This window comes from Sebastes umbrosus, chromosome 1 (genome assembly GCF_015220745.1).
Source record: "Sebastes umbrosus isolate fSebUmb1 chromosome 1, fSebUmb1.pri, whole genome shotgun sequence".
NCBI classification, from domain to species: Eukaryota; Metazoa; Chordata; class Actinopteri; order Perciformes; family Sebastidae; genus Sebastes; species Sebastes umbrosus.
Genome location: NC_051269.1, coordinates 36,073,581 through 36,086,786, shown reverse-complemented (window position 1 = coordinate 36,086,786; position 13,206 = coordinate 36,073,581). Strand labels below are relative to the sequence as shown.

Sequence of the window (13,206 nt, the reverse complement as noted above, 5' to 3'; positions counted from 1 at the left end):
TACACCTACACTTTACACTATATTTTTATATGTGAGATGTTTTGAACACTAATACTTAATAATACTAATATTGTGAAAGTAGTCTGGTAATAGTCAATACTGTTTATATTGTTCCTATTTTTATATTTCCTTCTATTTAAATTGTTCATATTTTGTTTCAGTTTTGTTTTGCTTTTTGCACCGTGTTGTATCTTGCTTTTAGTTTTTTAACCGATACTTTTTGTTTTTTGCACTATCCCCATTGCTGAGGTACACTGCAAATTTCCCCACTGTTAGACTAAAAAAGGAATATCTTATCTTATCTTATCTTAAAATGTACTGGTGATTTTTGTCATGGTAATATTTTTACCTATTCTATGTCCTTTGGGTGTGGTTTTTATATACGCCATTATAGGTCTTCACCACACCCTCACACATTTCTTTTACATTCCTTTCATGTGAATTGTATTTTTCATATGTGTGAAACAAATAAACATGAACCAGAGTACCACACCGTAACAGCAGGAATGCAGTGATTAGTACAGGAATTCCTACGGTATGCCGGTCTTTACAATAGGATTTTCTACATGTGAGGCCTTGTGATTATACAACACAACACGTGTAAAGTAAATACTAACAGTAACAGTAAGTAACACTGGCTGACAGGGATTTAAGAGTTTACAATATATTTATTTATAATCAGATGTAAAAGATGAGGAGAGTAAAAAAAAGTACACCCATATAACTCACAGGCATTGGAATGTACATATTAATTTTCCATATACAGCACTATCATTATTATTATTATTATTATTTTCCATGATAAAATTCCTACATTCAAGTAATATAACACATTTCAAAGACCCAAAATGCTTACAGTGAAATGCCCTTCCCTCCCACACAAAACAACACATCCTTCACATCCAACACATATAGATGTACAGGTATAGTACCACACCATTGCTTTCCCAAAAAAAAAAAATATTATGTATGGATTGTTTGCACTGTTTGATGTAGCATGATGTTTGACACCAATGGCACACAAAAGACTAGAAATCTGTGCTAAATTTAAAAAAACAGATTTTGAGGTTATGTGAGACTCTGGGATGTGCTTAGAGCAACTCTGATTTCTCAAGACAGTGCAGTCAGTGTCTCCCCTCAACTTTATAGTACAGCTCTCTCTGTGATGCCTGTATTTATGTCTGGCAGAGGGATTAACTGAGGACTCACTCGACAATAATAACAGACAACATGCCCGACTACAGTAGCACCATCTGCAGCTAAAAAATACCTGCACACACCCGTGTTTGTATGCATGTGGTAACACACAAACACATACAGGTGGGGTGTAATAGGAGGCATGCAGCGGCGAAGCAACACAGAGTGAGAGTGAATACTGAACTGAACTCTCTTGACGTGCATGTGCATGATGCCAGGTGTATATATTTCTATAACTACATAAGGGTGTCATGCTTGTGTCTGTGAATTTAAAATTTCCGGGTACAGTACATTAGATGATTCGTATAGATTCAAGGTGTCATCGCGAGGAAAACATGACAGAAAAGTAAGAAAAGACAGAATGCATAATTGATTATGGTCACCCTTGTTTCAGAAGAATCTCCCTTAATTTCCTGGAGCGTTTATACAGCTATACAAGATTTAGATCCCAACAAACATCTTGGTTTCATTTTATCTCTCATCCTCCAATAGAGGAACTAAAGAAGTCATAGTCAAATCTTTTTATGTTCTTGTTATCCATCCAGTTGAACTTAGACTGTAAAAGGGAATAGGATAAGAGCCTATTTCCAAGTGCAGGGCTAAGACCGTGTTCCCAGAGGAGCCATTTTGGGTTTTTTTCATTTGGTTATCATGTTTTCCAGTTTGGGGTTGATGAAGGAAAAGCCAGCGAACGCTGCCTGGTCCATGGAATCGATGAGGTTCTTGTCGGCGTGGGAGAGACGCGGCTTCTCGCTCAGGAACTCTCGGTCAAAGTTGCTGCAGTCGCTGGGGGATTTCTGTGGGTGGAGGGTCAGGGATTTCAGTTAGGTTAATGCAACACAGCACTCTGAAGTAATCGGTATCCTGGATGCATGCTGTCGTATTTACACAAATGGATTTCAGTTACATATATAGTTTGTTCAGAAAAAATATATCATAGGCTCGTACCACTTTGGGCTTAAAAGGAGGGACCATCCCTCTCTTCTCCAGCTCTGGCCAGTTGATGGTTTTGAAGAACGGATGTGCACGGATGTCTCCCACCACACCCAACCTGCGACTGGGATCTCGCTCAAACAACTGGAATAATGATGGAGAGAAGGAAGAGAGCCATTTTGATTTCAGAAACAATACAACAACTCCCTCTAATAATATGTTGTGATATGTATGCATTCAAACTAGGGCTGTCAAAGTTAATGAGATAATAACGCGTTAAAACTAATATGTTTTAACACCACTAATTTCTTTAACGCATTAACGTAACTTGCGTTTTTTTAGGTTGTAGCGGGCTCAGTTTTAAAGCTAGAGTGAAGATACTGGTATCATTTGAAACTAGAAAAACCTAAGGAATCCATTATACCAACCGTGTCATACTCGCTTGTGTGGAAGGAGGCTAAATAACGCTCCAAACTTACATGGAATTTTGGTGAGGAAATCAGGCATGACCATTTTCAAAGGGTTCCCTTGTCCTCTGACCTCCAGATGTGTGAATGAAAATGGGTTCTACGGGTACCCACGAGTCTCCCCTTTACAGACATGCCTACTTTATGATAATCACATGCAGTTTGGGGCAAGTCATAGTCAAGTCAGCACACTGACACACTGACAGCTGTTGTTGCCTGTTGGGCTTGAGTTATGATTTCAGTATATTTTTTTTATGCTAAATGCAGTATCTGTGAGGGTTTCTGGACAATATTTGTCGTTGTTTTGTGTTGTTGTTGTTTTCCAATAATAAATATATACATACATTTGCATAAAGCAAGCTTATATGCAAATTCCCATGTTGATAAGAGTATTAAATACTTGACAGATCTTACTTTAAGGTACATTTTGAACAGATACAAAATTGGTGATTGATTTGCGATTAATTATGGACAATCATGCGATTAAACGCGATTAAATATTTTAATCAATTGACAGCCCTAATTAAAATCTGTTCATGTGTATGATAAAAACGCCGTCCCTCCCTATGTGGAACAAAGTGTCCCGAATAATAACATATGAATCCTGTTAGGTACCAGTTCAATGAGGTTCTTGGCCTCCTTGGTGATCCACCGAGGGTAGTGAGGGGTGTCCGACCTGATGGACTCAAACAGCTCATCCTCATCGTCGCCTTGGAACGGTGACTGACCGATCAACATCTCGTACACCAGCACGCCGAATGACCACCAGTCTACTGAGAAGGTGTACTTCTGTCCTAGCAGGATCTGAGAGGAGAGACATCAGACGTTAGAACACACGCCGTCTAGATGGAAGCACTCTGCTGTTGTTTAGCAGTATCGCAGAAGTGAACATGTGCAGAGCCTGCCATGTCTCCTAATGATGACTAAGAGGACTATAGATGGAATAAACGAAAAAAAAATGCAGAGTAAATAGGTTTTATAAGGAATTTATTGGAAAAGCAGTGGTATGAAATGAAGCTAACCTCTGGTGCGATATAGTCCGGTGTCCCACAAAATGTGGTGGCTCTGGCGTCTCCAAACACGCGCTCTTTGCACATGCCAAAGTCTGCTATCTTTATGTGTCCGTCCTTGTCCAGCATCACATTGTCCAGCTTCAGATCTCTGAGGAAAGACACAGGAAGAGATGTATACAATGTAAAACCAGTTCTGCTGTTCTGTTTGAAGTACTGTAGTCAAAAATCCAAAGAGATTCAGTTCCAGCCTCCTCTGTTGCAGTAACAGGTTGAACCATAGACTGTATATAAAGATGGATGACATGACAGCTCCCTAAAAGTGAAGCCAAAACATCTTGATCGCCCCCTGGTGGCTGGCTGCAGTATAGGTCATAAATCCTGCCCCCCTGCCAAACTACAAAGTCAAAGTACATGTCAATCAAATTTTTCCCAAAGATGGTTTCTGTCATTTTAGGTAGTGGGAGGTGTGGAGACGCGTTATCCATCTATATACACAGTCTATGGGTTGAAAATCGAGACTGCAGACACCAGCACAGAGCGGCTGTGGGGTCTTACCTGTAGATAATTCCTTTCAAGTGGAGGAACTGCAGTCCCACTATTATCTCAGCAGCGTAGAACCTGAGGGTTGAAATGTGCAAAACAACCATTAAACACAGCTTTACTGTGCTCGAGAGCTACAGTTACAGATCCTCCATTTTGTAAAATGACAGTTGCAGTGTTACTCATAGTTCTTTAAGTGTACTTACGTGGCTCTGTTGAGATCGAAGCGGCCTTTGTCTTGGATGTGGAACATCAAGTCCCCGCCATTCAGGTACTCCATTACAAAGAAGAGGTGCTCCTGTGCAAACAACACATTATTGTCAGCTCACTGTCACAGACAAAAATGAGATATGAAGAGTGTGTGTGTGTGTGTGTGTGTGTGTGTGTGTGAGAGAGAATGGATTCAGATAAGGGGGGTTTTATCAACAACTGGGGATTGTCACTCTTGTCGCTGCTGCCTGGGTTGACGCCCTATCAGAGAATATACGTTTTACTAGCAAAGATGTTCAGTATGTGAGTGTGCTTACTTTAGACTGGAACGTGGAGTAGAGGTGTGTGAGGAAGGGGTTCTCCCAGGCGAGGGACAGGACTCTCTTCTCCACCATGGTGCACTCCACGTCGTCATCCATGAGAACGACATCCTTCTTCAGGACCTTCACGGCAAAGTACTGGCCCTGCCCCTTCAGCTCTGCCAGCAGCACCTACAGGGTATCAAAGCCGCTTAGAGTGAGGGCTTCGTCAGTGTGATCAAACCAGTTTCATGGAGTACAATCATAGCAAAAATATAATCAAAATGAGGAGGTTATTTATATCTCCCCCTCTTTTGGATGTTTGATCTCACTGAAATGGAGCGCACCCCGGCTACACTGGATATAAATGAATCTTCGATCCTTTGCGTCTCTGTTTTCCTCAAATAGGTCAACCTTCATGTAGGATGTATGTCTTTGTCAAATGTTGCCTAGCATCTCTAGTGATGGATGAATAACCAAGCTCTTTTCTCATCTGAAAACCATCTCCCACTCCAACATCGATATGAGGGAAGTCATCTAACATGCAGTGAGTAGATGTATTGATCTAGTAAACCCAGTTTATAAAAAATTAGGTAAACTACAGCTGAGGCTGTCATTAATGAATTAATTATAAATTACAATTAACTGCAAAATGAATCGAATATTAATCGTGATCACGACTTTGACTTCCTACATCTAAATGAACATGATCGACTGTGATATTGATATTCAAAATGTGTGCTCTGCTCATAGAAAACGCTGCTACATATCAAATCAAGCGCTTCCTTCCTAGACTAACACCCAACCACCTTGGAGCGATCGAGATGTTTTGGCAACACTTTTGGGGAACTGCACGCGCACCCTACAGCTGCAGCCTGTGAAAAACTTTCCTGAATGTTGCGTCTGAAGTCCAGAGTACAAGAGTAGTGTACTGTATATTACTTGTTTTGCTTGTATGCTCTCTGTTATATTATACAAAATAGAGCAGACAGGCAAAATGAAAACACGCTGATTTCAGGTGAAGAAGAACCTTATTTCAAGTGCCTTGATGTAGTCCCTGTCCCTTTTATATTGATGCAAAGATTTGTTAATTAGTACGAATGTACCCTGGCACAACGGGAAAGTGAAAGCAGTGCTCGGATTTCATTTTGGGTGAAAAGTTTTGGTCCAGTTTTATTTTGCTTCTAGGAGATACACTGTGAATAAAGACCAGTTTTATTTGGATGCAAATATTTGTACATTAGCAGGAATGTGGCACAACATGGAAGTGAAAGCAGCGCTCTGTCTATTTAATTGTGAAAGCACAATCAAAATATTTTGTCCCTAACATCAATAAATAATTGTGATAAATAATTGTGCTCTCAATATTGATCAAAATAATCGGGGTAATCATTTTGGCCATAATCGTGCAGTCCTATAACATAATAAGAATCTGCCTCTTGAAGATGTGTGCCCTTCAGAGCTTGCTTGTATTAGATTTCAGCTTTCAAACATATTTTTTTTTCTTAGTAATGCCTCTTCTTATGGTTCCAAACTACCTAAAACATGAAGATATGGAATATCATGGTCGACACCATGGTTACTTTTGGTAGATAATGTTCATCTACAAAGCTAGTATTCACATGGGGATAATTTCAGGATGAATGCGTTTTTTTTTTTACCATATATATTATGTGTAACATCATTGGCATAATATGTTTTTGCAATGTTTTAAGTTTACAGTGTCTTCTATTTTTGTGTTTACACAATCCTTAAATGATAAATCCAGGAAATGATATAAAGACGGGGACCACGGGGACATCTGTACCTTGCCAAAACTGCCTTTTCCCAGCACCTTGTGGAACACCAGGTGGTTCATGTTGAGGCGTACTCGGGGACCTGTAGGTGCGGCCGGGGTTGGGCTCACGCCCTCAGTGGCCGTGCTATTGCCATCTGCTGTAAATGCACATTTGCACACACAAAGTAAATACATTATGCAAACCTGAATGCAAAGATGCATGCAAACTCACACAAATGATAAAGATCTGAGAACGTGAATAAAGTTATACAGACTATCAGCCACAGTACTTTTCCTATTTTACCTTTAATGATAAAACTTGATTTAAATCAAATGACTTTGTACTACAGCGTGCGCTACAATGAACCCATCTTACCACTAGGGTCTGCTGTTGCACTTTTGATGTCTTGATAGATCCCAATATCTGCTGCATTGGAGTCATCAGGCTTCTTCACAGATTTCTAGGGATGAGAAAAGGTTTGCTAGAATATTCTTGACATTGTACATCAACAATCAATAATTTGTTCTTCATTTTTGTTTGAACACTGACTGGCATACAAACTAATATAAACATAGTTTGTTACAGTACAAACCTGGCTGATTTGAGACAGAGCCTCTGCCAGTAGTTTCTGGTTGATTCCACACAGATTGGCCACTTTCTTCTGACAGCCACTATGTACGTTCATGCCACAGTCTGGTCAGAGGTGTGAAAAATGGATTTGTCAAGTGGAGAAAGAGAATACAATGAAAAAATGAAAAGAAAACAAATGTCATGGAGGCATGGAAGGAGGCAGGGAACATAACATTTATGGACAGAGTAAAAAAAACAAAACATTAGACCCACCTTCACATTTAAGGCCCTGTTTGTAGAGACCCCAGAGCAGACTGCCACAGTGGTCACAGAAAGTGGGGCTCTTATAGTTGTACTGCTTGAAGCGATGCGGCATGTCAATCTTGAAGCGCTCTTTCTGGAACTACAAAACACACAGAGATCCATTAAACCCACAGAAAGCTGCTATCTGATAATAAAGTAGACACATGTGGGACTGTATGTTGTAAGTTTTAGGCGCTTTCACAAGCCATAGTCTGTTTGGCTAGTCCGAATCAGAGTGAAATTTATACTTTTGGTCCGTTTTCTATTTAGTCTGGTTCGGTTTCACAGTGCACAAATTAAAGCGGACCACATAAAAACATTATTTTGCTGAGGGGCGTGTACGAATGAGCAAAGTTATCTTTTTTTGTCTTGAGAGCTGCAACTTCTATGCAGGGACTCACAGACACTGAAATATTGCTGTCGAAGTTTTTTCATTTTGACTCAGCACTGATCTATTGTGCACATGAATCCCTTCTCCTCCAGTTTATCTCAAATTACTTTATAAATGTCACTTTTTTGTGGACTTTATTTAGTATATTCTATGTGTTCTCTTCGGCCCAAATGTCAAGCAAACATCAGACTCCAGGTCAGTCCTCTCCCACTCATGTTAACTTGTCGTTTACCTGTGTCCATCTCAACAAATTCTCACACAGGCAGCCTGCGTTTTGGTTCGCTTGGAAACGGTCCGAGACCACCTCTCTCAAGCGGTCTCGGACCGATTATTGTGTTCACAACCGCCCAAACAAACCACACCAGATGTCGAACAGCATCAGAGTTCATTTAAAATGGACTCAATTTTGTCTTGTGAAAACGCCCTATTAGTTGCTTTTGAGTGACGAGTAGAAATCTAAATGAAATTTAATGAAACAGCCAATACTTACATAATGAATCTAATATTGATGTTGTTTGTAAACTTTAGTTGAATCTGCATTAAGTTGTACTGAACAACTGATTCATAAAAAAAATTAGTGTAATTTTGTGTAAGGAAAAAGACATTGACCAAATTAATGATTAATGGACGACTTCATAACATAGTGCATAAGTCATGTGCCATAAAATAAAGAGTCAGAACTGAGGTGCGGTTTTGCATTGATGTTGGAGAACATTAACTTTGCTCACCAAGGTGTCTCGACTGTTGGCCGCCGTCTTGGTGCACCTGCCGATGATTTTTTCGATGCATTTCTTGTGGATTGCGGCATTGCATTCTGGGTGAAATAAAAAAATATATATATTGTGTTAACTGCGAAGAATACAAGAAGGATAAAATGTGACGAAAATGCAGATAGCAGTTAATGAAAACACTCACGTCTGCACTTGTAACCTTGCTTGTTGAGTCCCCTGTATGGGAGGAAAGGAGAGTAATGAAATCCTTGCAATGGCTGAGATGAAGCAAAAAAAAATTTTTTACTCAGCTATAACTAAGAAAAATATGGCTGCTGATATTAGAGCGATATATCTAGGATGGATAATACTAGGATTGTGGATATGACAGTGATGTACTGCAGCTAGCATGCAGATAATTAGCAGCAGTAAAGCACAACTTTACTGTCCTTCAGTGCTTGAAGTGGAAAAAAATAAGTGCCGGTACTCCTCTTATTCACATGTTGGCGTGTGTATCGGCCCGTATCAGTAATCTCTTGCCACTTATTCCTATTTATTCCTTATTTCTTTAAGCTCGTTATACTGTGTCAGTCATAACCAGCTGTGGTTTTATTGCTATATTATTATACTTGGGCTGTGCATCTTTTATAGTAGGCCTATATTACCCCAATAATATTCCAACTGGAACATTATAGGGTTAAGGTGGTGTGTTTAGTGTAAATAGTTAAAGTGTTTTCCTGTGTTATTTGTTGCATATAGTAGGGTATCATTAGGATTTTAGCAGCAGTGTCGCAGTCAGGATGCTCCTACATATTATACAGAGACACATTCTCAATTTATACAGAGAATAAAAGACACTAGGAGATATTGAATTGGGAGTCCTTCCCCAAGAAAATGTTAAGGTTTTTGGCTTAAAACTGCAATTTTACTTCGTTTGGACCATTATTATTACTAGTTAAATTATTTTATTATTTACACATATCACAGCCTTCGTCTGAACATTTGATTCTTCTGGAAATGTTTGTCCTAAAAGAGCAGATTCAGAAAACTTTTAAAATTATGTTTCATTAATTATATATTTTTTTACAAATAAAAAAAGTTATGACGAACTAAAGTTCACTATTTATTTTCAAAAAGGACGTGAACATTGTATTGATGACTTGCACGTCATCCAGTCGTCTCCACATTGTTTTTATATTCATATGGTTTATGGTGCTTGGTGCAAATACGCTGGCGCTGCGCTGTTATAAATCGCAATTATGAATCTCCCAGAGAACCTGATATGGAGAGGACAGAAAGTGCTGGTGCGCAAGAAAGAATCGTGTTACACCAAGGAGTAAAATTAAGTAGGGTGAGTTCCGTCCCACTTTGAGCACTGGTTTCCTTTATGTAACAGCTACATCTGTCAGCAAACTTTTATCCAAAGTGTTATGCAAGTATAAAAACAAGCATGGGAAAAGCATGAGATACCCGTTACTAGAGTCGGCAACAGCAATGACCCATGGGATATATTTGTTATTAGCCTAACTGGAAGATATCTTTCACATGTTAGATCATGAGATTGAAACTTACAGACTACAGACTAAAGACAGCATCAGATTTCCTCCTGCCTGTCTGTCTCTGAAGGGGATAGACAATATAATACTGGGGTGAGGAGGAGCTTGGCTAACAGGTTAGTGCTGCTGACATAGTTGAAACACAACATGACAGCGTTGTGGGATTTCCCCAGACAGTGACTCATTCTCACAGTAGCAGTCCTGCTGTTGTTTCTACCATTACAAAACCCCCCACCGGACGGCTCTGTTTAGGAAACTAGAACCGCTACTAATTGGTCTTTTGAGAAGCACCCTTGGGGGGCTGGACTTTTCTTATTGGACAACTGATGTTTTTGTCTCATTTGGTAGCCAGAGAACATACAGAAGGTGACAGTATAAATGGTGTGGAATTATCAAAGCTGTGTCAGTGGCATCTTAATAAAAACAAATGCAGAAAACAAGTAGACAGGCAAATTATCTCCTTCTGGATAAGTCATGCTCAGACAGAGAAACATCGGAAATTATAGTCTCTCCCTGGAATGCAGCAGATACTGAAAACATACTGAAGGTCAAAGTAAAAGAAGTATTTCTATGTGCTAACCAGCTAAAGCACACAAACATAATAATGAAATGTGTAATGTAACCAAGGCCGGACATGGCATCTCACCAAACGAACTCTCTGCAGACGGAGCAGAAGGTGGGCTGGCCGAAGAAGGTGGCGGTGAACTCGTGGTCCCTGATGATGTGAACTTTGGCATGCTTGAAAGCTCCTCTCCTCCTGTTGAGGGTCGTGAGTCCATCCTCGGCAGAAACCTTCACCGATGGCTGACCCACTGCTGAGAAGAGAGATAAATTTACAAATCAATCTACTGTATTTCTTTTGTATTCAAAACTTGCTTGTCAAACAGCTTTAAAGTGCAATATTACACCTCTTTCAATCTGCGAACAAACGAACATCAGATTGTTTCAGTTTTTCCCAGTGAAGATGTACAAACCTGCTCCGTGCGTCAGCGAACAGGCTGAGCAACGTGACGCTTGTTTAAAAAAAATACGATATAGCATGTTTTCTGGTAATTCAATAAATAAATAGTCTGTATGAAATAACCACATGGTAAGGCCTGTTTTTGTATACTCCAATGTGAATTAAAAATACTTGACAAATGAAAAGTATTTTCTCATTAAGCTAAATTATAGAGAAAAAAGATATAAATATAGGCCTAGCCTATATCACGATAGAAATGATATAGAAAAATATATGATACGCATTTTTATATCGTTTTGGTGATATATATTGTTATATTGCCAAGCCCCATCCTGGCTCCATTTATGCAAAGTTCCACGCACCTGCTCCACCTCTAACCTATTTTAAATGGTCAAAATCAACGCTGACAGTAACTGACATAAAGTAATATCACTCTCTCTATGTAATAGCTTGTAGTATATCTGGACAACTTTTCACACGCCACTCGCCAGAGATCGCTCGCTCGCTCGCTCGCTCTCTCTATGTTAGTGAGAAGTGTTATCCAAATACAATTCTTATTGATTTCCAAAGACAAATAAATATGATATCAGGAAAATAAACGGGTTTTTTTTTTACAATCTATCGGATGAGCTTTAGAGCTGCAACAATTAATCAATTTGAGTATTTTTTTTAAGAAAAAATAGTCAAAATTCTTTGATTCCAGTTTCTTAAATGTGAATATTTTCTGGTTTCTTTACTCCTCTATGACAGTAAACTGAATATCTTTGATTTGTGGACAAAACAAGACATTTGAAGACGTCATCTTGGGCTGTGGGAAATACTGATAAACATTTTTCACCGTGTTCTGACATTTTATAGACCAAACAACTAATCAAATAATTGAGAAAATAATCAACAGATTAATTATCAATGAAAATAACTGTTTGTTGCAGCCCTACTGAGCGGGGTATTTAGTGAAAAAGCCCTACTAGCTTTCAAAGGAGGCCACTATTGCTACTGCTAAATGGAGGGTAAGCATAGAAAAATGCCATCTTGGATAAGCGGCTTCCACTGACACAACTCAGCCGGGTCGGGGTCAAAAGTCATCCAGAGAAGACAGCAAAAGAGGCGTGAGAGAGGTAAACAAAGAAGGCAGAAACTACTCTGGAGGAGATAAGGAGGGTAAGTGGGTGGACTGGGGGGAGGAGAGAGATAGAGGGACGGTTCAAAAAAAGGAGTAGCCTTAAAGAGACAATTGATAGACAGGGAAAAGTGGGAAGAGTGATGAGGCGAGTGAGATAAACTAATTTCCTCTCTGCCATCCTACTGACAGATGTTTATGTTTGGACAGTGCTTCAGTGAGCTGAGCCAAGACAGTGGGAGTGAGAGAGAGAAGACAGACAGCGACGAGGGCTGTTCACACATGCCTAAAAATACTCTATGCTGCTTTTCAGGAAACCTGCGGAGTGTGTAGGAGGCAGCTGATGGAGTATGGAGTTCTTTCATAACAGCAGACACACCCCCCCTCTCATGACCCTCTCCAACCCTCAACAGTGAATCTCGACTGTGCTGCTCCTACGCAGAAATTCCCCCCGAACAGAACCAGTTTGTAAATCTTCACCCGATCCCACTCCATGTTGGCAGACAGCGGTGACTACCATAGACCGGGTTCCCTGTCTGGGGTGGTGAACTAGCAGCTGCTTAACTTCTGCTTCAAACAGCTGAAGTGAAACTAAAAAGTAGTTTTTGAAAGCAGATAAGGATAGCGATATGATTTCGAAATCTAGCTTTCAATGGTGGATCATTTGTGCTGATATTAAATATCTTTAAGTGGCCAGAATATCTCAATGATTCAATGTTTCCCCCTCATACCCGACAGGCTAGACCATGAAGATCTAAAACTCTGCATTGAAAAGCATAATAAAAAAGCATAAAATACTAATAATCTCTTATTATATAATACCGATATAGGCCTAATATACTGTATGTACTTGTTTAACCCTAGTCCTACGGGTGTAAATCACCAGTTTCATCACGATACGATATTATACCGATTCTTTGAACAACGATACGATATTTGCTGATATCACAAAGTCTGCCACGATACGATTTGGATTTGATTCAATTCAACTGTCTGCGATAAATATTAGATGATATCATATGCCCATTTAACATTATCGGTTATATTGACATCAACTAACAAAAAGCAACTAAAATATGTTTTGACAATTGTATTATTGGGCTCTTCCAGACATTTAAATGAAAAACAATCTATTCTTTTTAATAAAAAGAATACAAA

At 39.4% G+C, this 13,206-nt stretch overlaps 1 protein-coding gene across 2 annotated transcripts in view; it reads right to left on the bottom strand.

Moving 5' to 3' along the window:
* Window positions 1-648: 648 nt before the first annotated feature.
* LOC119494063 (protein kinase C delta type-like) overlaps window positions 649-13,206 on the bottom strand; it is a 31,571-nt gene continuing 19,013 nt past the window's right edge. The window contains exons 4-17 of one of the 2 annotated variants that reach the window (XM_037779686.1): window positions 10,614-10,782; window positions 8,617-8,648; window positions 8,430-8,515; window positions 7,281-7,410; window positions 7,030-7,130; window positions 6,813-6,897; window positions 6,467-6,594; window positions 4,678-4,851; window positions 4,357-4,448; window positions 4,166-4,228; window positions 3,620-3,758; window positions 3,213-3,401; window positions 2,146-2,274; window positions 649-1,994 (exon numbers count right to left, since the gene is read on the bottom strand). In XM_037779686.1, coding sequence (XP_037635614.1) covers window positions 1,836-1,994; window positions 2,146-2,274; window positions 3,213-3,401; window positions 3,620-3,758; window positions 4,166-4,228; window positions 4,357-4,448; window positions 4,678-4,851; window positions 6,467-6,594; window positions 6,813-6,897; window positions 7,030-7,130; window positions 7,281-7,410; window positions 8,430-8,515; window positions 8,617-8,648; window positions 10,614-10,782 — 1,676 coding nt within the window. In that variant the 3' untranslated portion in view covers window positions 649-1,835. The remainder of the gene's footprint in view (window positions 1,995-2,145; window positions 2,275-3,212; window positions 3,402-3,619; window positions 3,759-4,165; window positions 4,229-4,356; window positions 4,449-4,677; window positions 4,852-6,466; window positions 6,595-6,812; window positions 6,898-7,029; window positions 7,131-7,280; window positions 7,411-8,429; window positions 8,516-8,616; window positions 8,649-10,613; window positions 10,783-13,206) is intronic. The other variant, XM_037779687.1, reaches the window with a different exon arrangement.